Genomic DNA, 27,303 nt, shown 5'->3' with positions numbered 1-27,303 from the left:
TTCCATTGCCTGGCCCAACAGAAATTTAGCAAGTAAGATGCATTTACATTTTAAATGAACATATATGTTCAGTTAGATAAAAGGGAACTTTGATATTCAAGAAATACCAGGTTGTGTAAGTGGAAGGATTTGTTGTGTTTGACGGGGATCTTTTTAGCTGAAGTCTTTCACCAAACCTTTTACACTGAAGATGTGCAAGTGGTATTTGCTGCTTGTCACTGTAGAATAGAATGAGCAACTACCTGTGTTATGTCTAGTGGATCTTTCCTGGCGGCTTTTTCTCTAGAAAAATGAATTAAAGATCCAACCCACCCCACGCCCCCCCACCCACCCCCGCAAAAGGAAAAGAGTTCAAATGATCCAGAGGGAGGTAATCTCCTAATCGTTAACTGGTCAGGCTTTTAAACAATAAAGCAGAAAAACTCAGCACAATTGCTTCAAATAATTGGAAACTGAGCCATGGCTCCACAACATATGTGAGTTGGGTATCTGGATTCTGGTCCTCAGTATATTGAACTATAATATTTTGTATGACTGTAAATATGTCAAGGGGAGTTTTTTTCCACTTCCTGTGCAGAATAAGGTTCAATATTTTTAAAATAGGGTATTTTAGATGGGATTTTTATTAGCTAGATAATCTAGCAGGCAAGGTTCTCAAAGATACAGAAAACAGATTTGGGTCTCATCAGCATTAGAAAGACCAATTATTACTGCAAAGATATAAACAAATAGTTTATGTACTTTTAGGGGGTAATCTGATACAAGTTTAAGCTCTATATTTCATTATTAATTCAAGGAAATATTCTGTTTTCTAAAAAAACCCATGTGTTTGGAACATTGCTTTGGAACATTTCGCCAGATGAAGAGACCTTTAAGGAAAGAATTAGAAAAATGGATGTGTCTCTAAGAGAAAAATATATTAATTAAATGAAAAGGGGATAAATACTAAATTTGACACACATTTTATTTTTATTTCTTTATTTATTATACTATAGTTAGATTTTAACATATAAAATCATTGAACTTTAGAATTCATACTTTTGATCTGAATAATTTCGTAGAAAATTTTGCATTTACATTGAACTTATGGCTTTCAATACAGTGTTTATAGTAAAATATTTTTCTTGATATTGCTATACATCTTACAGTTGGGTAGATAATGGAGCTGTCTTTTAGCATTTCATATTATTCTTTATATCTCAATAATTGATTTCATTATAATAGAAATATTTCCAAAATTAATGAGATTTGAAAAAATGCATCTTGCTTAGTGTAGCAGCAAGTTAATATTTTGTCTTTCAGGATTCTCACAGCGTAGGACAGTATTGGCTTCTGTCAAAGCTTAGATGAGGTTACCAACTGGCAAACGGGGTAGACACATGTATGCATAAGGTGTTTTGCTCAGGTTGATGGGATTACCATCCAGTCTGATGTCTTCAAGAGCCCTACGTACGTAAGTAAAATCTTTCATTTTGCAGAATGTGTCTTCATGCATCTCTCGAATGTTATTATTCTAAGAAAGAAAGGGGGGGAAAAAAAGTACTATCAAAATAGTTGCCTGAAAGTAATTTTTTACCCTTTAAAGAACAATTTATGGATGTATTTTCAGTGCCTAGAGAGATACTTGCTTGAACCCAAGGGACCAGATTGTTGCTGCATGTCATCAACAAAGAAATCTTCCAAGCAGGGAAAACATTTCTTGACCAGTGCAGAGCTGCAAAACTAAGTAGCTCAAACCATGTAGCACAGACAGGCTTTGCAAGAGGGGCCTAGCAGAAGTATAGAGCATTTTCATTTCTGGGATCATAATGAAAAGCCTTATTAACGCAAATTGGAACCAGTATAGGCCAGTCCAAAAATCATAGAACCATAATTATCATCCTGACAGCTTGATATGCCTCAACCTACAAAGGAACAAATCTACAGCTTGATCTGTGATAAATTTCTTTCCCCCAGGCCCTCTCACATTAGTTTAACCCACATCTGTACATATACAGGGAAAATCAAATGCTTTAGGTTTTATTTCTTTGATTTAAATTCCTCTTATATACCTTATCTTCACTGAGCTTATCTTCTTGAAGTGAAGCATTTTCAACAATGAGTTGCTAGAATACAATATTGTCTGGAAATTGAGACTAAAAAGGTCATCTCCTGAAATGAGAGCTAGCTGTCTGAAAGTTTTTCCCTTCTCCATTCCTTTGCTAGTCAGAAATTGATGTGGAAAAAAGCCCAGCTTGCTAGCTTTGGTCTGTAGCACATAGCACTGCATATTTAATTTAAAGGCATGGTCAGGTGAAAAAAATAGTCTGCTAGTGGGCAGAGCATTTCTATAGATTTATTTACGGAAAGATAGCTTTGATCTGTAGCACATAGCACTGAATATTTAATTTAAAGGCATGGTCAGGTAAAAAAATAGTCTGCTAGCAGGCAGAACATTTCTATAGATTTATTTATGGAAAGATAGACGTCAAAATATATATGGTACATCAGGTTATTTATTCAAAGGCTTTTTGCTGTATTGTATAATAAATAACATCTTCTGATAATCAAAACTGGGCATTGGTACTAGAGGAGATAAAGGGAAAGAAGCAGAGTCGGAAAAGGTTAAAAGGAAGAATTCAGAAACAAAGGTTTAGGTAAAAGCAAACAAAAACAAAAAGAAAGGATTACAGAAAGATGATGGATGGGATGTTCCAATGTAGTCAAATGGAAAAGTCTGGCTGAAAAAATACTAGCAACTGGGAATAACCTTTATTGAGAGAACGAAGTGCACTGGGTATAAATGCAACCAATATGTAAAGCAACTCTCTTTGTGTATCTAAAATTATTCCTTTTAGAAGATTTGTATGAGCAATGTGAGGGATTTCTGCCTCTGAAGTCTCTAAGACTAATTTTGTTCTTGACAGCTGTGAACATAGCTTTAATCTGTACTAACATTAAATCTAGGGTTTTATGTTTGAAAAATATTGTACTACAAATTCTAATAACTAATGTTTAGCTGAGCTAGATTTTACTTTGCTCAAATACTGCATTCACTAGTTAATTGTGTGTTTACAATAGTCTGTTTAGTCAAGTAAGTACACTTTTGGATAAGCAGAAGAAACAAAACAAGATAATAGTTACCCTGTCCAGTTTTACTTACTATGTGAACATGACACATAAAACCATTACTTTTGTAGCCTACCTGAAGATGAAGAGCTTGCAGACTTTCAGGGAGTGGCAATGGAATGTGATCCAAGTTATTGTCAGTGATGTAAAGATGCTGCAGTTCATGCAGATCCTAAAGGATGAATGGGAAAGGCAGGGAAAATGATAGACATTTCTGAAATTCTCTAGCAAGTAAGTCTGTAATCTATCACTGCAATGAGCACTGATGAATACTAGCACATTTTATTTCAGCATGATATGGTTGAAAAGGCAGAAATTCAAAGACACTCATGAACTTTTATTTGCATAGGCTGAGAACAGTTGCTGTTAAAAATTAGGTGTTTACTTTAAAAAGAAAGGAAAGAAAATGCCAAGTCTAGAGACTTAATAATTTATATAATTTGTTCTGTGAAATTACATCTTTTACAAAAATGGAAAATACTGCCTTTCCCAGTCATTATGCACAAAGGCTTCCTATTCTGTCTGTTTCTTTGCTTTTTTGACAGACTTACTCAATTTTGCAGAATTGTCTTGGTACTGAAGCAAATTATAAATGCATAAGAAAAGCCTGAGCTAAAAATAAATTCAGCATTTCATTTGAAAAGGTAAATGTTTTTTTTTTCCTTGACTCAGTGGAAGAAGGAGCTTCATCTGATCATTATAACAATAGCAGGATATACACTTGACTAGGTCAATAAGGCTCAGCAGAATACTTTAAATTTTGTCCCCTTTTCACACACACAAGTTATCATAGAATCTAAATACTTTGCATTCAGTGTTCTAGTTTAATTCCCACTGACAGAACTCTGAGATATCAGAGTGAAGGTTCTTGGCAAATATGGAAAATAAAGGCTGAGAGTCCTTCATGGCTAAAATCAGAAGAGTGCTGAAGAAAAGAGTGCTAGGTCAGAGTCTCAATCTGGGGGACTGAGTTTTGCTTATCATTCCCATTCCCAACACCTGCCTTAGGTTGAAAGGTGAAAGAATGGGAAAAAATATCTGATTCAGTTACTGCTGTTGCTTGCTTCCTTAAGAACCTGTCTTCCTAAGGGGGAATTTGGAGATGGCTGGTTACAACTATCTTCTTAGATGCAATTTAAAAGTCAATCTGAGCCAGGTCTAACATATGAAGCTAGCTGTATCCTATATCCCATAATGACTTCAAATTTCACATGCAGTTAGGAGGAGTACATGGCTACCTCTCTCCACCAAAATTCTCACGGGAGGACTTTTGGAAACTCAGAGGTTCCAATTTTCCTGCTTTTCAAGGTGGAAAGGAAGTGTATACATTTAGTGAATACTCTAGCAAATTCCCATGTAGATATATGGTAGAGTAAGTCTGAAGCAGCATCATCCATAGCTTTGGCCTTCCCTCTTCCCTTCTTGTTTTAAGGGAACATCAAGCTGCTTTCTGGAGCCCTGCTAGGCACGTGGATGGTTGGATCATAGATACAAACATAGTGTGCCATCGCATCTTTTGTGTGGATCTTTGTCAAGAAGAATAAAAAGGGTTCTCAAATCCAGTAGGTAGGACTCATACGTCTTGCTCCATCTTTACATATTACCAAGTAGCCAGCACAGTCATGGTGCCTATAGTCTTAAAAGTTTTACTACTGTAGAGGGACACTAAGGCTGCTCTTCTGAGTGCATCCTTTGGAGACAGGAAGAAAAGATTTTCCCATCACGCCCAGACTTACTTTAAATGCCTCATTACGTATTCCTTTACGACCAAGCCTGTTCTTACTGACATCGATGAATGTTAAGGTAGATGGTAACTCAGGGAGTTTCCTTATCCTATTGTCACGGAGGACCAGCTCCTTAAGTTGAGGCAATCTCTGGAAGGCATCATCATGGATCTCTGATATAAAGTTTGCAGTCAAATCAATCCTCCTTAAATCGTCTGGCAGAGAAATAAGAACAAGCATGTAAGAATGCATTTCCTGAAAGTTTTGAAAAAGAAAAAGGTAAATGGGTTATCTACATTACAAGTGAACTTTTTTTGAAGTTAATAGTTTTTAAATGTCTGTGTGTTCTGGGAATCCTTTAAATGGTTTATCTTTTGGAAACATAACATTCAAAGGGAAATAAACATATTCTCTACCACCTTGTTCCACATATCTATTTTCAACTTTTTCTTAATGAATGAAGTTTGATATATTTTTTTTTCTAAAATACACTGAAACACTTTTTCCAATTAAAAAAAGAAAGAAAATGAAATTTGCTTTTGTCAAAAGAGAATGATGTCTAAATATCAGTGCATTAACGTGCATTAATTTTAAATGTATTATTCTGCAGCCAACTTCTATTTTCCACCCAGAATGTTGTTAATGATTATTTTCTTTTATGATTATTTTATTTTTATTCTAACAGTATATTTTGGCCTAATACATTTTCTCTGTTCTTATTGTTTATTCCCCCTTTTTATATATACCAATTGTGTTCCTTCCAAACCTTCATGTTGGTTTGGGCAAGCCAAACCCTTATAGTTTTCTTTCATGAAACGATCTTTGCATTCCCCTGAATTACTGTAGTAGCCTTTTTTGGCACTGATTTCACACATCTCATAATGAAATCAGCAAACATTAGTTACGCAAAGTTAGGTCTAAAAAAAACAAAAAAAAATTTGGCTTGATATTCCAAGTGGTAAGTGTATAACAAACCCTATCCCTAAACAGGGTAGGCTTAGTACTTCCTGAAAAATCACATATCTTTAAGACTTTTAAGTAGGAAATGTGAAAATATAAATTCCCCAGGTCACCAATTTTGGCCAGCTTTAGGCCACAAATGGTTTTGGAGTAGCAGTTTTCATTTACTGAAGCTTTTCCTAGGTAATTCTGGAGTAAACCAATGAACATATACTTTAAAGGTAAAGTTTACAGGTAAAATTTAAAGGTAAAATTATTTTCACATAGATACTTTGCAAATATTTGAAAGCATGTGTACCTTTGAAACGGTCTTGTTTAGGAAAACAGTACTTTCTAATACACTACAAATGTTCTATGAGGTTTCGGGTTTTTCTACCTTTCTAAAACTGATTATAAGTAACAGCAGAAAGACAGATGAACTTTGTAATAGAGAATATGCATTTGAAGTACTGACCTTTATGTTCAAAAGCAGCAAACCACTTTTCCATATGTGCATTTATGTGTATAACCCTACCATCATCAAGCATTATATAAAAAGAATCAATATGTCTTAGATTACTGTGAGCCAGAAATAATAGAAATTAAAGCTAATTGTAACAACACTGCTTTCCATACTTAAGTTAGCAAAGTCATTTCTCTTGATCTTCCTGATTCTGTTGTAGCGTGAGTAGAAATACGTTGTTCTTTTAGGCAATGGTGGAACAGCATCAAGCTCGTGGTCATCACAGTAGACTGTGGTCCCTAGGCATGTACACAAAAGGCAAGTGGGAAGACCTATCAAAGAATTTAAAAGAAAATAGTTTGTTCTAAAAAAAAAGTCAATTACTACAATGAAATGCTCACCTAAGCACATAATTATAAGATTTTATCGATGATAAAGTTCACCCCCATTCTTTTTTGATCAACACATCGTATAATTGCAGCAAGTGATTAAATTCTGCTTAAAAGTAGTTTTTTTTTTTCCTGCCTGTGCCAGATAAAAGGCCATTTAAGTTGTTCTAATACAGTGTTTCTCGGTCTATAACAATAGAATATTAGGTGACAGCAGCCAACAAAAGATCAATTTCCCCTAAGCTGTCAAGTGTGCACTTTCATCTCGATGGAGAAATAACAGCTGATGACTGAAACTTGTATTAGTTCCCAAGTTCAGTTTTGTAGATAGTACTTCTGAATAATTTAAAAGGAAATTGATATTTTCCCACAGAGCTATGGCAAAGAACCCCAATTTCTTTTGCACGTTGTTTAATTATGTTTTCTGATTCAGAAATTCAGCATCCTGAAAAATTTCTCTATCAGTCTGAGTTAAGGTAACTTGGAGACCATGTTAACAAAACATTTGGTTACCACCAGAAGTTCATTAAAATGAAAAATCAGGCCATTTCATCTCAGCCATAGAACAGCATGAATACCATGCATGCAAAAGTTTATTTTGATGGTACTGTTCAAATTTGGTGAGAATTGTGACACTGACTGTTTTTTCTGAATGTAATTTTCAGTACGAAAAGTTGTTAGTTGCTATGTGTATTGAATTTTTGATACAACTTTTCTTTGATTAGGGATATAAATCAGCATATCTGTTTCTCAGTTTTTAATCTTATAGAAATACTTTTCTGTTTCATGTTTTCCTCCTCATTGTAACAGATGTCTGGTCATTTGTTCTGGTTACTTTATAGAATAGTAGCATAAATAATGATATGAAAATGTTTTTCTTGCAGATTAATTTTTTCTACAGTTAAGTTATGGCTACATGGAAGATTTGCCTTCTCAGTCTTGTGTCAAATACCAACAGGCAGCATTATCTAACTGAAGGGCAGGCTATACAGGTCGTGTATTCTGAGGCAAGATTAAAGAATCAGTGACTAGACTACTCTATTTGAGAATCTCTACTTAGACATCCAGGAAAAACACTTCTGGAGAGGTAAGACTCTTTTAATACTTTCCCTAAGTTCCTTCACAGAACAGTTTAAATTAGCTACAGGGAGCAAGCCTGAGACAGGGAAAAAATAAATTGTCACATCTTGTACCATTCCAGGAAACCTAGACCTAAAGGAACGTAGAGGTTAGGGTGGCTGACGTTTTTTTGAACTATTACAACATAGTACAGGAAGAGAGTTTCCCCTTCTGTCTTATTTTTTGACCTTGGAGGAGTGGTATTTGTCACCTATGGCTGGTGTAGACTGAAAAAGGAAAGATGTATGGGGAAGGATTCAAAAGATATCAACAAGAAAAATGAACTTGGCTTGATGTTCCTGAGCCTTGTAGTCTTCTATCCAGTACCAAGCCAAGAACAGCAGCAACATCTGGCAGGAAAATATGTTGCTAAAAAGAAATAAAGACACAAAAAAGATCTGGCTTGATATGTTACCACCTTGACCCTCCCATGCATTCTTTAGTTGATGCACAAGTTGATTTGCATTCAGTGCTCAAAAACGTTGACAGATACAGGATTCATGATATGTAATATTTATGTGAAATGTTTTGTAATATCCTGCAGCTTTCAAAAATGAAGAAAATTGTATTTTTTTTTCATAATGCTCCTGGGAAATTCTAATTTCCATTTTACTTTTTTTGTCTTGACGGGTGTATATTTTTTTGCTTGGTCAAGGCTGACTAGTAATATGTATAAAAACAAGACTAGGAATGATTAACTTCACTAAACACACAATTTTGGAAGCATGAACTCTTCCCCCCTCTCCCCGCTCATTTCATTTGTCTTCTGTGACACTCATTATAGTGTTAGGCATAGTAAAGAGTAGGATTTTCCTGTTGTTGTACGTTGTTCACCATAAAACACTAAGGCCCATCACAGCAGTGGATAACTCTAACGAACTTCAATTGCAAGTTTAGAGTAGCTACTGACAAATGCCAGTTATTAGCATCACAATGTTTGTATGGGAGAGGGACAGATTGTGTTTTACAATCTTAAATCCCTTGTGAGATGCAGAAAGCTCTTATTTCACTATAGCTAGTCAGAAGGATAGAAAATCAGCTTTGCCTAAAATTTCTAAATAGCCCATTTCCTAAGTTTCACAGTTTCTAATTTTCACGGTCAAAAATTCTTCAACAATTAAATTATATTTTGTATGAACACATTTATAAAAACCATGTAACAAATCATTATAATATAAAGTTATTTGGTGATGATATTGAAATTGAAGTTAATAAAAAAGTACTGGTGGCATTTGCCAACCATTAGCAAATTTTTAAGTTGTAAGTGTCTTAAGTGTTAAATAAAATTTTATTTCAAAAAAAATCTTCATTGGCACAGTTATTTTCATAGTGAAATAGTGTGGAAATGTTTTAACTAGGTACCTATCTGACTTCAGAGCTTTCAAGATAGGTATACTACACCTCTTTTCAGTAAGAGAGGTACAGAAATACACCTCCTCTTCAGTAATAGAGGTAGACATTCATAAGCAAATAAAGTGGGTTCACTCAAAAGCAAAGCTACACATGCAAAACTCATTTCTCTTTCCTACTAACCGTCTTGAGTTTGGGGCCCAAGAACCCCAGACCCCTGTGCTGAAAACCCATCAATTAATTTTGGCGTTGATGCTTCCTCCTCAAGTTCTTCTGTCAATGGTGCAGAAGAATAACTCTCTTGAATTATAGAAGGTAGTGCTGTCCAAATCTCTGTCTAGGGAAAATTAAGATGGAACAGGAAATGTTACTGTTTACTTCCACTGGCAGCTGTTCATCTTCCAGTTACTCATATTCTCCCACTAGAGGTCACGTATGTTCTAAGGTTTATTGCTTGAGCTGCATTTTATCCGGCAGCTATAATGAATTCTGATGATGTGTCAACAATTCATAGAACTCCAACATACTTACTCATTTTTTGTCTCCATGTTTTAAATGTATGCACTTATGCATATACTTCATTAGCAAGAACATGTACTAACAAAATGAGTTTTCCACATTTATTTAAAGCTAAATTAGTTTTGTAATAAAAAATGATATATTTGGTGTTACTTATCTAAAGCTAAATTAGTTTTGAGATAAAAAATTTATATATTTGGTGTTACAAAGGAAAATTTGCTGTGAAGCATCAGAAAGGTATAAGTCATATTACCATAAAATTGTAAATTGTGCCAGTATAAATCCAAATCAAATATAGCTATGCAGGCTTTGTTTTGAGAACAGTAACATGCCTTAAAAATCTTATTACCTAAGAATTCTGAACTCTAAGTTCATATACTACTTGCTAATATATAGACAGTGTTTTTGTCATTTTTTTTTTTCTGAATCTGAATATCAGAAGCCTCTGGTTAGCTTCAGTCATCAGCAGCTGCATTATGTAGTAAGAAAATTAAGAATATAAATAAAACATTTTAGATTAAATCTTTATATACAAAAATCATATAAAATTTGGCAGACCTTTTCATGGAAATAGAAACCTCATTTTTTTTTCTCCACTCAACATAATTAGTCAAACCCGTAAATTTCATTGTGTTAACTTTAATTCTAAAGATGCATTCTGTTGATTTTACTGTATAAGAACTTCAGGATAAAAATGAAGATGTAGCAATTTTCTTGCATTATATCACCCCTCCTAGAAAGAGTATTGCAGATTTGTGAGGCTTGTTGCAGAGGAGCCTATGTTTGCAAAGAGGCAGAGTGGTTTACTGTTATCACCCAGATACTGAGAATCCATTCTTGTGTGACCTTTGCAAGTTACTTTACCACTGTATCTTGATTTCCCCATGTGTAATAATATTGTTTGACCACACCAAGGCTTCCTTTGAAAATGCACTTTTTGTTTTTTAAGTCACAGACAATGAATTAGTGTCCTTATAGGACTTTGCACATCTGAGGTACTGTTTAAAAATTAGGTAATACACCCACCCCATGGGTGCTGCACCCCTGTGCTGCAGTTAACACTCCTTAGCCTGTATCTAAGGCATGAACAAAAATAGGAACTTTGGCACTTTATCCCAAGTGCAAAGGTACTGAAGCTTAAAGTTATGCTTTAATAAAGATTTGCCTCCACTGCAGCCTCCTAGCACATCACCACCATAAAACTATGAAATCCTGAGTTTTGTACTTGACCAGTTAAGTCTCTTATTTGAGATCATCCCCCAGCTACTGCTGGTTTTGCTGTCTCCATGGAGAACTTGTTGTCAAAATCACTCACACTCGTGCTCATAATTTCTAGTTGTAAAAGATTGGTAAAAGTAGACGGAGTTCAGACCAAACAGGTGGTTAGGATTTTTTGAATTAGGTTTTCTATGTCGACTATACAAGTTAAAGGAACTAACACACCTGAGGTAAGCATGCCAAGCACGAGCAAAATTTTTGCTATATTCTGATCCCTGTTTGAATCTCTTAGCTTAACTGTATAATATTCAGCAAGTAGAGTTATTTTTGTCTTTTTATTCCCAGATAGAATAGATTTTAAATATTTTTGTGTGAAATACCTATATAATTTCATATGTGTCTATATATTTACCACAATTGTGGAAGAAAACACTTTACATTTCATAGTAGACTCACTGGATCTTTCAGTGTAACTATATAACATTACTAGGAGTATTAAATGTTATGATCCTGGGTTGCCTAAGAACATCTAAATAACCGTCTAAAATCTACTTTTTGCAGAGAAAAAGTTTGGTTTAAGATATATAAAGGCCATAGATTCAAACATTTTGTGTCAATTAGTTTTACTAAAGACAGAGAATATGGAAACAATGAGAAACCAGGAAACACTCTGAATCTCACAGACTCAGATTTTGACTGAGCACACTTCAGGTTCTTTGTATATTCTTTAGTTGTAAGTCATAGATAGTATTGCTAAGTAGGGTTTATGGATAAAAATTCCCTGATACAGTTGCTAAGATCATAACTTTGTAAAATGCAGGGTGATCAGATGAGCAAAATGAACTTCAGCTGAACTGTGACTGAGTAACCTGTTGGTGTAAGGAAGGGTAAGGATGTACCTTGTTGCTTTGTGCAAATACACAATGTTCCCATCTGCAGCACTGACAGTAAGACAGCTTAACCAGGAATGGACTTGGGGACAAATCAAAAGAAGACTTTGGGAACAAAGGAAATGGGACAGATGTTCTCCGAATGGAGGAAGCCTAGAGGGAGAGATGCATTCCAGGCTTTTATTGACCCAGGGTAGTCCTGCACTAAAGTGCTTGCACATGCTCTCTACTTCTTCACCACTTTTGTGGAAATCAGATAAGAGTCCCTGTCCTGAAGTTTGGAACAAAATCTAGAGGTTCTGAGACCTATTAACAGCTTTATATGCATATTTTCTGGCAGTTCTACTGAAAATAATGTTCTGGAGAAAGGCATTTTCAAGGTACAGTTTGTAAACAGGCTTCAGACCTAAGATAATGTTCTTTTCACTTCCCATGGGATTTGGGTCATCTACCCTGACTGCCACTTCTCTGAATATTTGAAGGCATACTTTATGGAACTTGTTAGCTTGGAATTTCTGATTTCCTTTATGCTTTCTCAGTTCTTAACTGATGAATCACTGTAGATGTTTGGTATCAAAGCAGAGGTATTAACTTATGATAATTCTGTTTCTAGACTGTTATCTCTCTCTTTTTATAGGAGGTTATCTACTTTTGGAGGTGCACAATTGAAAGCCTCCCCATAATTTCCTTGCCAATGTGCTAAATCTGGGTTCTAGAGTAACAGGTCCAAGGAGTTAGCATTGTCTCCTTGGATTCAGTCTCCTGCATATGACTATCATAAAAAATATGGATTATTACACTGAATTTAATGATGTTGCCATTTTTACACTGGTACAGGAGTAGGAGTTCACTGATATATGTGTATTACATACCAGACCCAGAGCATGAGCAATATTTGCTTGCTGTATGTAGGTTGGACTGGAACCAGTAACCTAAAGGTAAAAGTCTGTTTCTCATTATTGGTCATCTGATCCATGCAGCTTTCTGTCAATCTGATAAATCATGCAAGATTGTAACAAGACAAAGATGTTTCTTGGACTATGTACTGTACAGAATGATCCTTCATCTTCCAGAGGTTTGTTTATTTTTGGCAACATGTACTTTACTAAAAAAATTGAAACATAAATGATTCTATATCACTTCATGGTATTATTTTCCATAGTTTTTTAGGGGGGCTGGGGGTGGGATTGTATTTCCTTTGCTGCTCTAAGTAATATTCTTTATGAAAAATCTTAAAGCAGGAAGAATATTGTAGAGAAATATAATAAAGCATGTTTATTTTTGCCAATAGTTGCAAATCTTCAAATCATAATCAGCCTTGCAAGACAGATTTAATACATGGCATAAGAAAACACTGAAAGGGAATCGCATCACCTACCTCTAGCCATCTAACTGTGTGGATAATAGTTACCCTATTCTGTCTTTGGAAATAATCAAGAAATTTGGAGAATACCAGTGCAGAATATTAGCCACAGAACATGCCAAAGGAGAGCAGTATCTTTCCTAAGATTGCAGAGCATCTATTTTTTCCCCATCCTATATTTATTCAATGTGACTACATTTACAAATGAAAATGCTTAATGTAGATAGCCAATTATGGGCACTTTCAGACCAGGGAGCACAGGAATCTGAACGTATCAATAAGCAATAAAATGCAGTTGGTAAAAGTTAACTCATAACTTCTGTCATTCATAGGCTAGACATTTAGTCTATGCTAGCATCCTTTCACAGTCAGCAGGTGGAAGTTCGGAAAAGCAGTTCCAGCTACTGACCACAGAGGCTTCTTTTAGGATGGGATCTTTAGGTATCTATCTCTCATCATTGGCTGAAAAGGAGGTGAAGCAATTAAAAAGTTTTTAAGGTTAGAAACAGCTCAGGAGCCCAAGCTGTGAAAAGAAAAAGAAAGGTGAAAGAGTATCTGTGGGTAGGAGTCAGTAGGGATGGAACAGAATAGAAATGTACGAGTAACCTATATGAGAATTATGGACCCACATAATTTGTGCAAAGTAATAAAATACAGAAAATAAATAGATTTAAAGAGGTGAACGGCAAGGCTGGAAACCATTAGTTGCCACATTGATTTTCTGAGGTGGTGTAATTCCATTGGCAGATGTTTTGTCTATTGTTTTACATCTACATCATTTAGGATAAAAGTTGATATATTACATGTAATAAGTTTAAATGCACAAGATAATAAGAAGTGTGTCCTGTTTCAGTGTTTCTTTTACTGCAAAAAATATACTTAACAACACAATCAAATTTCAGAACTTAAAAGGAGATATTTTAAACTTGAAGGGACAGTTGTACCGCACACTGACCCATCAAAAGGAACTACTTTCCCCCACAGCTGTTCTGAAACTACAAAAGACTTACAAGAAAATGTCTAATTATGGTAGAGGTTTTTGGTTTGTTTTCCTTTCCAAAAGTGGCTCATGCTTGTTTCTTCTTGAATTTTGAATTTAAGGTCTTCTTTCCTCCTATTGTTTTATCTTGAAGATAAATAGATCTGTGAGCCATTGCATGTTAATGCAATAACTACTTAGATTGCCAATTATGCACCTCAGATAAGTTGTCATATGCTACATACATAAGTTCTGTGGAGAAAATAGTATAATAAAACTCAGTGACATCTTGGGGAAGGAGAAGGTGATACTTGTTTACAACATTTCTAAGTAAACTGATTTTACCTACTCACATTCATTCTCTCGGATTTTAATAATTTGCACATGTCTACCCACATACTTCAACATACCTAAAAGTGTATGTGCAAGTGGTCTGGCCAGGATCACCTGTGTCCAACACAGAACACAAGGGACAGAAGCTACTGAGTCATTTTAGTGACTCGGGTTCTTCTTGACAAGCATTGAAAACTAAGCTTTGGACAGGTTTTTATCTCCTTTAAGATTCACCGGCTCTTATGGGGCAGTCTTTTTTGCAGTCTTGGATACTACAATATCCGTTAGTCATACACCAGGTTGCTGCCCATTGCCTCTTTTTCCTCATTGAGAATGTGATTTAATGATGACTAACATGGAAATGAATGGTATATATTGTATTCCACAACGGTGTTTGCTGTCTGCTGGTGGTAGGGTGAAGAGTCTTCACTGAGAAGTCATCTGTGCTGTGATATTACCGGGGTGCAGGACCTTTGATTTTGGCATAAAGAACACATTCCTCAGTTTTGCTGCTGGGAACAGTGTTCTGGAAGTGATGCAGTTGGGTGCAGTGTCCTTCATTATCAATGCAGGCCATTCTTTTAATCCTTTAAGCCTTCTAAAATTTTTAAGTTATTTTGTTGTTTCTGCCAGGTCTTACACACACACATACACGCATAACTTTCCATTCATACTTCAGTCAGACCAACCTTAACATTAAGTTAGAGAGCTCTAGAGTTCTAACCCAGTTTTCTAGAAATTGTGGCTTCTGCCTTGGAAAATACGGGTAGGCCCTGAGGTTCTTTTAATAAGTCTTAGAAAAAGGAGTAGTCTTTTTACCACCTTGACCACAGAATATCCTAAATCTTCTTGTCCAAAAGCAGATCTATCTATGTCGCATCTGATTTTAACTGAGTAAAAACATTTATGCTGCACAGCATAGCTACAGAGATTTTACTTACTAATGTTGTCTGAGAATGAAGAAATTCAATGTAAATGGAGCTAATCTGGATTTGCATGAGTACAAATGAAGTCAAAGTCTCATTCCAGTGCTGTATCTGAAATTACAGATTTTATTTCTAACACTCTGCTTTGAGGGCTATGTGATATCTAACTTAGCCTACAGCAGATGCTTTTCTTTGAAACAGTGCTGAAGTTTTGCAGGACATAAGATTTCAAAGAGAAATACGCCAGTTTTAGAAACCAGAATAGGGCTTTTTGCACTGTTATAAAGCACAGAAGGACTGAAAACTTCTCCCAGCTGTTTAATGGAGATTTCCACAGGAGCTGCTGCTGATCCAAGCCACAAAGTAGACATACACAGCCAGGCAAAGCTGGAGATCACCCAGCTGACCAGAGTGTCTACGAAACATTGCCAACCCTCAGACCTGTACTGAGGAGCTGCCTCAGCTGCAATTCCAGTGCTCACTGTAAAGGGAGGGTTCAGGGTTCCAACCGTATTTCCTCATGCAGTCCAGGCAGACCAGGCACCCCTGGAGCTGAACATGATTTTGCCCAGTTCACCAGCCTGGCTTTTCCTAAATACACTGCGATTGCTTTGAATCTGAAGTACAACCAAACAGTGTTAGAAACATGAACAAAAAGGACAGGATTCACTATGTCATTGAATTTGAGGTCCTGTTTAGTCATTTAGTCTCCTTACACTCCTTGTGCAGACAGTGGAGAAAGAATCACCTCCTGAGGGAAGTTCAGCACACATACGTTGAGATTCAGCTCACTGAGGTGCCTGTCCATCTTCCTTTGGCTGTAAAGGAGGCAATATAGACCAAAAAAACCATATTTTTTACCAGACATCAGGGCCAAATCCTGGTGTCAGATCTGCTCTTCCTCTCATTTCTACAGCTTGCAATGGAAAGACATGTCATCTGATTTGATCCAATCCAGAACAAGTTTATTGTCTGCAGTGATACTGATGTAGTGCTTGCAAGCTGCTGTATCTCACAACTAGAGAAATTTCTGATAGTTTAAGTTTTTCTTCATAGTGCAGACTGTTATGCTATATAGAAATGTCCTGTCAGTGTAAGATCGATTAGCAATCATTTAGTGAGAGGTCCAGGACATGAATCTGGTGCAAAGAAGAAAGTGCTGAGGACAGGGGCACAGGTAGTCCTGCCACCAGGAGTGACATTCTGCATCATAACAAGAAGCATTGCTACACAGCTCTAAAAATAAGGAACACCAATATCATAAAAGGAACAATTACAATAATGGAAGGGGTTTTTTTGCACATTATTTTTTTTGTCCTTCCTACTTCTTCTTGAATTTGTGGTCTGAATTTTATGTCCAGGATCAATAGCTGCAGCTATTTTATCCATGCTACTATTTACCTTTATATTAAGAAAGAGCTAAGTTGGGCGTGGAAGTTAAAAAAGTAGAAATTGAAAGTTGGTTCAAGCTTAGGCCTCCTGTAAAGAAAGCCAGAGCCAAAACCACTTGAGAAATAACATTCAAAGTAAATTTTCAATCCCCAGATGTCTCTGATATCACAATAGGGATTATGCTGCTATGAAATAGATACAATTACTGCAGTACCATTTCTTATACTATTTTTTTCTTTAAAAAAACACACCAAAAAGTGTTACAAATCATTAAAAACAATATCTATGTTGATACTGGTTGACAGTCCATCAAGTCTTTAAACATTTAACAAGATATTAGGTTGCACTGAGGAATCCAGGGAAAGAAGCTTAGTGACAGTTTACTTAGCAAATTCAGGTGTCTGATACATATTGTATGGCTAAGGATTCAGGCAGGAATTTCATACGGGCTTTACAGGTGTGCATGTTCTGAAGAATTTATTGAACTATCTGTCTCACACTGAAGGTTATTTGTGTAGGGAATGAGGCATTCCTGCACCTAAGTAATTCAAAGAACCAATCTGCTAAATTTGCACCACTGTTTTACTCCATTTCAGTACACATTAACACAAAGTTGCTGGTTCTCCACTCATCCAAGCAAGACAGATGAGGCATAAGTTGCTAGTCTGAGGAGGCTGGTACCCCCCAAATTTCTGTTCCAGAAGAGATGTTAATCATCAAATGGGTGCCGAAGGAGAGTTTGGATGAGATGCTGAAACAAAGCCAGAATACATCCAAAGAAGCAAAACTCATGGCAGGAGGAGAACAAGCCAAAGTAAACATGATTATGTAGCCTAATATGAAAGTAACTGAGACCTAGGATCTTTTTCAAAGGTTTATTAATGTCCCATGCATTAGATAATCACTAAACATGAGCAAAGATAGAAATGACTCAGAGCAGAGCCACAACACTCCCCCATCTGAGCTGTGTACCAAACCATGCTCTGGATTCTGCTTTGATTGGCTCTGAAATTATTCTTATCTTAAAAGATTTTTCAATGGGATAGAAATGCATGTGTTATTTAACTTGACAGTTTTCAGAGAAAAAAAAATATAGCCATGGGTACAATTTAGCAATTTGGGGTAATTTTCTAAAAAAATCTGTATCAGTGTTTCATACCCCATGTCAATAGGGATGATGTGTATTTCCAAAAGAAGCCACAAAACTGGAAGTCTGAGGGGGAAAAAAAAAAAAAAAAGTTTAAGTGACCAGGGAAATTGAGATAGCAAGCATCTACTGTAAAAGGTCTATGTAATCTCACTGTGGCATCAGGTGTCACCTATCACAGGAATTTTGAACATTGTGATAGTTACTCTTAAGCAATGAGCCCTAGATGGACCAATTTAGGTGTTTTCAGACCAGAACAACTACTTAAAGAATCTAACTCAGTCTGAGGCAAGAGGAAGGATGTAGCCACTCTGTTCAGCTAAGGTAGTGGTAACTAATGGCATGTCTGGTATCAGAGTTTTAGGTGCTTAAGATTGCCTTAGCCAGTATAGTCTTTATAACATTTCAGATAGCTAACTGGGTGAGACAAGCTCTTCTTGGCCTGTTGTACAAGAACTTGGGGTTTTCAAATCCTTCCTTTTCATTGCCTGGTATTTGCTGCTGCTATATGGCAGACAGTTGAAACATCACTCAGGCATTTCATGACTACTTTTTAATTTGCAGAAATGTTCACCTTCTGTGAAGATGTCTGTGCAGAAGCATATGAAATCAGTTATGGACAGCCAAGTGAATGAAAGAACTGTAATGAAAGCCTTTCTGAAAATGTAGAAAATTGCCTATTTGGGGATAAAGCTTTAAATGGTAAATTTAGTTCTCTTATCAACTATGTAGTTATCTGACTTCTACATTACTTGTACCAATTTATAAGTTTGTTAAACATGTATATTACATGTCCTGAAAAGTCATTATGTATCCATTTTGAAAGGTTTTATTTAATCAGATACCTGCCAGAGAGAAACAGCAGTGTAAGCCTCTCTCAAGTCTGCAGAATGGCAAGAGGGAGTTCTTGCACAAGACCCATCTTCATATCTTCATGTGTGTTATGGCAACAGCAGAGATGCTTTGTGTGGATGCACACATACATATATGTGAATGTGCGTGTATGACTCAGGTTCTGAACTTTGTGAAGTCACCTGAATATCCTGTTATCAGTATGATTCAAATTCAACAAGCTAATGCAGAATCAAATATTAGGCTTTCACAGTGCTTGTTTCTGATTATTTTGTGGACTGTAATTTCCAGCTTACCTCTTCTGTCCAGACAGACTCAGAACAATCTGTATTCAACTCCCTTGTTTTGCTGCTTATTCAGTGCTAGGACAGCTCCTGTGCTTCTCAGCCTAACTGATAGACTATCTTATTGATGAAAATGGTTTTTTGGTGCCCCTATATTTTCACTTCTTATTTTCCTAAATTAGTTTTTCCTACCTGGAAATGCTTTTTCCTACAAGGAAAATAGACTGGTTATGTTTATTAGACACTGTGATCAAAAGTTTGCACTACAGTTTTATTACACATTAGTAGCTGATGAAAGCAGGAATCTCTCTCCACAACTTGTTTTTCTTACACACCATCCAACCAAAGTTTTAGTTTCAAAAAGAGAAAAACTCTGAGCCTTTTGTTTTAACAGCGAGAAGCTTACACAAGAATGCTTTTGACAGTTTGGCTTGATTGGATTGATTTTGAAGAAGGAAATTTGTCTTTGTATATGTTTGCAGAATACATGGGACAATGAAGACCTAGAGCTTCACTGGGGCATCTGGACCCCCATGATATAAATATTCATTTAAAATAGTAATGAAACTTACTGTGAAGAAAAGGGGCAATACAGCAGCCCATGTTCACACTATTTTAACTATCAGTTTCAAAAGAGAAATCCAACACAGAACTTGTACACTACCCTACACTGACATTCCTTTGCAGTCTCTTTCTCCTTTAGGACCTTGAAATTTCTTCCTCAGTAATAGGTTTTTCTTTTACATTGCCTTTTTTTTTGCCATTATCTGTGAAAGACTTTATATTGTTCTCTCTAAAGACTCTATAAACATTGCATTTTTGAGTGATATATTACTTAACGTCTTTTTTCCGTAAGAATTTCCTTTTGGATGCAAAGCTTTAGCTTGGTCTTCTATGTCTCAATAACCTGGGAACTTGGAAACCACAGATTTTATAGCCCAGATTTGACCCACTAATACATGACAATGCATAGCTTTGACTGAGGATTCAGTACGATTCTCCCAAGTAATTCACAGCTAAAAGTATTTTCCCCATGCAAAATTTTTGCCTTAAAAAATATGTTCCATGTACACATATTGAATACAATGAAAAGAATGCAAGAAATGAAACAGATCTGCTCATATTAGCAGGCAATGCTAGATAACATTTGATTTCCATTGTTAAGTAACTTTTCCAGACCTTAAAGTTATTCTAAAATCTACAACAAAAATAGACAGATTTCAAGTGGAAAAATATGAACAGCTGCTATCAAGATAAAATATTCTCAGAAAAATGTTTGCAAGCCAATTAAGTGTGGGTGTATATGCATGCATACACTTTATTTTTGGCATAGACACTTCACGAGGAAAAATATTTCCAAAGTATAAGAAACTGAAAAGAAATCATGAACTGGGACTCAGTCACTCTTGATTAACTTTATTAAGCTAAAATGTTGGTACTAAGCCTGAGATAGGTGCCTAAGGTCCATCTAAGGTTATTTGAGGAAGACAGGTGTATTGGGTCTGGCTGAAGTGTAGTTAATTTTCCTCATAGCAGCCCCTGTAGTGCTGTACTTTGTGTTTGTAGCTAGAATGATGTTTATAACACACCAGTGTTTTGGCTGCTGCTGAGCAGTGCTTGCACAGCATCAGGGCTGTCTCTCTAACACCCCCTTCCCACCCCAAGGCTGGTGGGCTGGGGTGGGCAAGAGTTTGGGAGGGCATATAGCTATGATAACTGACCAAACTGATGAAAGGGTTATTCCATACCATATGACATCATGCTTAGCAACAAAAGCTAAGAGAAATGAGACTGGGGGTAGGGGAGTGGGGGGTGGGCTTTGTTAGGCATTTGTCATCCAAAACAACCACTACATGTACTAGGGCCCTACTTCCCGGGATAGTGTTTTTCACATTGCCTGCTGATGGGAAGTAGAGATTAAAACTTTTTGGTTTGCTTTGCTTGTGTGCACAACCTTTGCTTCTCTTCATTAAATCATCTTTATGTCGACTCATGAGATTTTAAACTTGATTTCTCCCCCTGTCTCTCTGATGAGGGGACAAGGCAGCTTGATGGGCACCTGGCAGCCAGCCAAGGTCAGCCCACCACAATAAGTATCCCAAGAGAATGACTCATATTTATCTGGGGGAATGGTCTTGGGTTGCATTGCCTAATTTTGGCCAGATAGAATGAGTGGGAAGACTCCCTAATTACCTCTAGGTCTTTCCTCATTTTGGTGGTTACACATTGAGTGAGTGATTACAGTACCCAAGGGGTAACATTCTGGAAAGGACATACTAACATAGGTGCTTTAGTTTAGTTCCTTAAGTTACGCAGGTGCCCAATTGTCATTGAGATCCACAGGAGTAACACACTGGACACATCTGAAGCCCTACAACCAGCCAGTCTCCTGGATCTGCTGAAAATCAGTTGGGGACACAGCCCTGGAAAAATTCATTTCTCCAATTGAGTCTAAAAACATGTTAAAAAGAACGATTTCTATTTGCACATAACTGAATACTAAAATCTTAAAATGAAGACAGCAACAACAGAATATACTATTTTGTTTTTTCTCCACTATTTCAGAAAGGATAAAGACAGGATTCAGAGTTCTCTAAAAGGAAATGCAGGCCTTAAATCAGGCCCTAAAGAGTTACTGTACACAGGCTAGAACTAATGAAGGCCTGCTGTTTGTCTGGGTCTCTGTGGTATTGCTCATCATTTAAGCTATGCATAATAAAAACTAACCAGTGACCTTGCATACTTTTACACATAGAGCCGCTTGTGTAGTTTACATCTTTATGATAACAGGAATGTAGGGAGGAAAGTCATAGCCATGAGCCAGAAACCAAATGTATTCTGTTTAAAACTCGAGTGACATCAATAATATTCAGTGTCTAAAGGATAACTTGCAAGTCTGACATGCATGTCTACAAAAGCTGCTTGGTTTCTACAGCCCTGACCACTCTGAGCTCTCCTGGGTTTAGGGGAATTGTGAATGCTTAGGTTTCTTTGGGGTGGCACATGGTAAGAGGAGTGCAAGCAAAAAAAAAAAGATTTTGGCTAAACATCTAGGAAAAAAGGGTCTCACAGGGAGGTCCATGCATATGCAAAGTAACATTCCTTCCAACTGCTATGATGGACTACCTTCACCAGATGAATTTTAAGGCTGCCTGAAGAGCTCAGTAGTGGTAGACAATCCTGCTGTCAAAAAGAAGTTTGGAAGACATAATGAAAAGACTTTTTGGACTCTGTCTATTCTGTGCTTCCCTAAGGAAAGCAACCTGTTACAGGACCTCTTTTATCTTTTCTTGTTGGGTGCAGTATTGATCATCCTGAATCTCCTTTCAGCTGGAAAACAGCCACAGGATCCTTGCCTTACCTCTATCCTTCACTCAGAAACTTGGAAAGGGGCCACCCCATGCTTCAGTGTCATAGGACCACACAGAGAGAGCACAGCAAAGGAGACCCCTACCTACCATTCAATGTATTACTAAAACATCTATTGTTTGAATGAGGAAATCTCTGTGGTGAGGCACATACAAAATAGCCACTCCCATTTCTGGGAAACCATTTCTATAGGACTGATAAAAGCTTCATTTTTAAGAGCAAAGACAAGAGCTGTGACTTCTTAGTCAATGTGAAATAGAGAGGGCATAAACTATTCAGTGGCTAAAAGTGGGGGCGACATCAGGGAAGAAAGCTCAAGCGATGGGTCTGTAAAGAGCTTTGATTCTGCACGGCACAGGGAAGCAGACCAAAGGCAAAGTGATTTCTTTAGAGCAAAGCTCTTCTCAGTCCTCCTTAGATGAGAAAAAATATTTCTTCAAAACTGTAAGGTTCTGTTCTTAGTGCAAACTTTGTGATTATTTTTATCTTTTCAGTTCTGTAGTTTTGGGATATATTTGTTCTTAAATTGTCTCTGTCTTTTGTTTTCAAGGCTGCTATCCTACTCTGATCTCACCTTGATGAAAGACTAATTCCTGTCCCTCCTGCTGCAATCATGAATCACTCAAAGGAACATGTTTTCATGAATTATTTACTGTTATGTAAAAAAAGTACTAAAATATTATGAGCAACAGCAAACCCCCCATATTATTATTTAAATGTTTTATTTTTCACTCAAATTCTATTGCACTCAGTCCTGAATCATACAGTGCATATATCACCTTCAGGAAAGTTGTGCCCATGTCTAAGCAGCAGAGTGAGATAAGAATTAATGTAGCCTTTTAGTAATGTAGAGAAATACAGTAATGTAGGAGATGAAGGAGACATTTAAGTCAGCAAATGAGTCCCTTGCTCATACCAGCAATACATCTTACTATCTCATACTGTAACAGAATTACAACAGTTTTTCTTCAGTAATCTTTCTTACTTTCCTGTTTTTCAGTTCAAGTGTTTTCCCTTTCTTTTATACTTCCTTCTGCCTGCTTTCCTAACAGAAATAGAAAACACTAGCACATATAGCCTGAAAAGCTTGTATTGATCATATCTATGACTATAAGAAATAACCCCAGGAAACAGCATTTGATAACCTTATTGAATGGGGAATGCTGGATGTCCTATCTCAGCTGACTCCGTGCATCATCCAGACAGGTGGATGAATCACAAGGAGTATCTCCACCAGAATTTGTGGCAATACAAGGACATCTGAAAGGAGCACAGTACCTTTCACCTGCTCTCAAAGATTACCCCCAGAAAAGGAACAATCAGGAAATATTTCGGACACATTTGATAGATCAGGGAAAATCTGAATGAACTGCAGTGTGTCATTAGCACAGAAAACTGTTGCTAAACCAAAGGCAATAGCAACCATGTGAGTAGATTTGTCTGATAAATGTTTTCATGGCCAACAAACACATCAGTAGCCACTGCATTTGCGCACTTTGCAAAGATAAAATACATGAAGTTCTGATTACCTCTAATTGGTCAGACTGCTCATTTTCATCATAGACAAATGGGCGAGGCAGCTCTCCAAGCGATATATCATAGAACTCAGAATCATAAATTACAGTATCAGTGATAGATGCAGCTCCAACAGGCTCAAAGATAAAAAATCCCAGAAAAATATTTACAAAGGTCTGCATTTTGCTTCCTTTTCTGAAAGAGAAGAAAATGGATAAATTGTGGGTAATCTGCTGTTTGCAAGAAATCTATGAAAATTTAATATCAAGTACAGTACATATTGTATGCAACAATATTTCTGATGGATAACTCATATTTTTTAGTGATGATTCAATAGTTTATTCTGTTTTTCTTCATGAAAGTTGCCTGGATCTGAGAGATTCTGTAGACTGCTTTGGCCATGCTAACCTTTAGACAATTTGGGAAAGACCTACTGAGTTTTGCTTTGCCAGAATATAATTTTAAATGATTTAATGCTGTGGCGTATTCCTACCATCACTTCCACAAATATCTGGGGGACAAAATAAAAAGTAGTACGTATCCTCCGTAGCCCTGTAAGTGACAGTACTCTCTCTGCATGCCTTCATTATTCAATCAACACCATTTTTAAAGTAGTGAGAAATAGTAGCCTTGTACAGTAACCTGTTCTCCTTGGAGAATGGAATTGTAAAATAGAATTATCACCCATCTAAAAGTTCCATATTTCAGTAAAATAGTAGAAAATTCATACTAGGCTTGAATATTAGTGTGTATGCATTCTCTGTTCCTTGTAAGTGATATATTCACTATTATCATATAGGATGCCTGACACAAGGCTCTATTCAGCATTCCTTACTTACACCTTGATTTAACTACAACTCCCACTAGTTTCACCAAAAGTTTATACAGTGATAATAAGCAGTGCATAAGTCTAATAAATTGTACTCCTGATGTGATGCCATAATACACACACTTAAATGTTTTATTTTTAAACTATAGCTACATAAAATAGATGAAGTATAAGAAATGCATGAGACTTTTTTTTTTTTGAATGTGAATGCTGAGCAGCAAGCTGAATTTTAGCTTCATGAAAAGAGGTCTTTATGAAGCTGATTTAGGTATGAGGATATGAAATTCCTCTGGGGATGGTCAGCAAAACAAGGCAGTCATTTTTCACTTGTTTGCTTTATTCAATAGGACTTCAGCTGCTGCTAGGAGAAGCTAGAGTCACTTGGGCTTGTGTTTGAGAAGACTTAGTTGAATTGCACCTTTCAGTATTAGCTTCCGATATTACTAAAGGTATTCTGCTTCATTACAAAAAACTGAACTGAAATGAAATAAAATAAGTTAAAAATGCAACGAATTTCTGAAATAAACAACTACCCTGGAGCTTATTTTTCTCTGGTTTTATATTTTCTGCTGCCTATTTTTGACAATATTGGTTTTGGTCTTACTTTTCTTTTGCATGTAATTTACCCCAAATGACTGCTATAAAGGATGTTATCTATTAACCCAAAAATGTAATATTATCATATCTGGTGTAATATCTACTTTGAATGAACAATGCCTAAGCAAAAGATTACTCATTATTCAAAATCATTTTTGTTTCACATTGCCTAGAAATAAAAGGTTTTTAAAGGATATAGGGCTTGATAAGTATTTAATTTTGTACATATATAGACAAACCCAGCAAATATAATGGTAATCTCTGAAAAAAAAAACCCACCCTCCTATGACTATAGTATCTGCATGAGCTTGCAGAATTTGCATGTCTCTGTACCTCCCTTATTTGCAATATATTGGAACACACTGTAATGATATTGGCATCTGCAGTAGCTGTAAGATCAAATATTTTGATGAAGATTATGTACTCTTACAGGAAGGAATTAAGACATATCCAGGGAAAAATAAATAGTTTCCTCAATCTGCAGCCTTTGAATCAGTATTATGCACAATAAAATAAAATAAATACTTTAAAAATACTTCCAGCATTAAAAATCCTATTAACTGTTCTAAGAGAGAAGTACCAAAACTTACCTTTTAGCTTCCAGTCTTTCAAATGGGATAGAGTTACTTAGAATGCAGAGCCAGTGGTGTTAGACCCCGACCAATGGCAGTGGCATTCTGGGGCTGTGGGAGGTAGTACAGCTTCTACCCTCAACTGGAGACCTCAGCGTGGGGAGTTTCTCAGACTTCAAACACCTTTATATTTGATTTTGCTGAATCAAATTTTAGCAAGGTCAGACAAAGGTTTGTTGTACATCACAGCTCCCCTTCCCCCAGATTTCTTATTGCTGCTACCAATATACAATATACCGATATAAACATTTTCAGTTGCATTCTGGAAAAAAACCTTTTGAGTCTCCTGATAATCAAGAAATGCGTATTTTCCAATGTCCAAAATCAAGGCTTAAGCAAATTGGATTGCATATGAATATTATTTTTTTATGTGTGACATTTCTATTTGGGGGTTCATTATATATGATAATGTTTATTGAATTTCCATCTGCTGTGGAAATTTTCTGGTATGTGTTTAGAAGTACTTTTTTCCATTTACATTTCTGTAAGTACTTATGGAGGAATGTTCATAGGGACTACTCTTTCTAGTATGTTTTCCTTCTGAAGGGGAAATACCACTTCCTTAATAGATACGAACTACTATAATATGCTGCAAATGACAGATATACACTGTAGTATCATGCGCTTTATTACACTGGAAATACGTTTTACAATGTTAGCAGAAGTCAAGCTACCTCTTCTCCTTATTGATAGCATTTCTTTTTATTATCACTTCCTACTTAATTCTGTACTTACTTTTATATTGCTGGTATTTTGTACAATATATAAGCATTCTTCTGAATTTTTTCATCATTCCTCCAATTCTTCAATAAAATATACCTCCTAATACAGTCAATGTCCTATATTTATAGTTAGGGAAAGGCAGAACCCATTCCTTATATATGGAGGAATATAAGATTCATGTAGAAGATTCCAATGTGCTGATTCCCTTTACTTTATACAATTTCCACACTAAAATTTTTCCAATAAGAAGACCATCCTAGAAGGCCAGATTTGCATGAGGCACTGAAAGCATGTTAAGAATTTTAAGCCAGCTCCCAATAATTTGAATGCCCAACATAAAACTTCTAGTCCTGGCCTAGAGAATCCACAACATGTGAAAGGTTTGTCAGATAGATAGGTCAAAGGGTAGAAGAGCAACAGCTCTGTTAGCAGATGGATAGAAGGAAGGATATTGTAGAACATCAAATGACACTAGGTATCATGTGCTATTTTGGCAATTGAGTCAAGTCTGCAGTGTCTTACACACTATGATCACTCCTGGATGACAGACTTCTTTCTAAGGAAGGTTCTGCATGATTTACTTCTATGAAAACAGGGGCCTTGAATCATTAAATCAGATCTTTTTCATTTCCTCATTCACAAG

At 36.3% G+C, this 27,303-nt stretch overlaps 1 protein-coding gene across 2 annotated transcripts; it reads right to left on the bottom strand.

Moving 5' to 3' along the window:
* Positions 1-1,016: 1,016 nt before the first annotated feature.
* EPYC (epiphycan) lies at positions 1,017-26,031 on the bottom strand. Of its 2 annotated transcripts, XM_037389263.1 has the most exons (7): positions 25,896-26,031; positions 23,894-24,074; positions 9,276-9,429; positions 6,408-6,566; positions 4,845-5,047; positions 3,185-3,280; positions 1,018-1,513 (listed from the first exon to the last, which is right to left on the bottom strand). In XM_037389263.1, the coding sequence occupies exons 2-7, from the start codon at positions 24,059-24,061 to the stop codon at positions 1,343-1,345; spliced, it is 951 nt and encodes a 316-aa protein (XP_037245160.1). In that variant the 5' UTR covers positions 24,062-24,074; positions 25,896-26,031; the 3' UTR covers positions 1,018-1,342. The 2 variants fall into 2 exon arrangements, with proteins under 2 accessions (XP_037245162.1, XP_037245160.1); XM_037389265.1 differs by lacking the exon at positions 25,896-26,031 and having other exon boundaries at positions 1,017-1,513; positions 23,894-24,070.
* Positions 26,032-27,303: the final 1,272 nt, after the last annotated feature.

The sequence above is a fragment of the Falco rusticolus genome, chromosome 5, assembly GCF_015220075.1.
Source record: "Falco rusticolus isolate bFalRus1 chromosome 5, bFalRus1.pri, whole genome shotgun sequence".
Taxonomy (NCBI): domain Eukaryota; kingdom Metazoa; phylum Chordata; class Aves; order Falconiformes; family Falconidae; genus Falco; species Falco rusticolus.
This window is presented reverse-complemented; position numbering and strand designations above follow the sequence as displayed.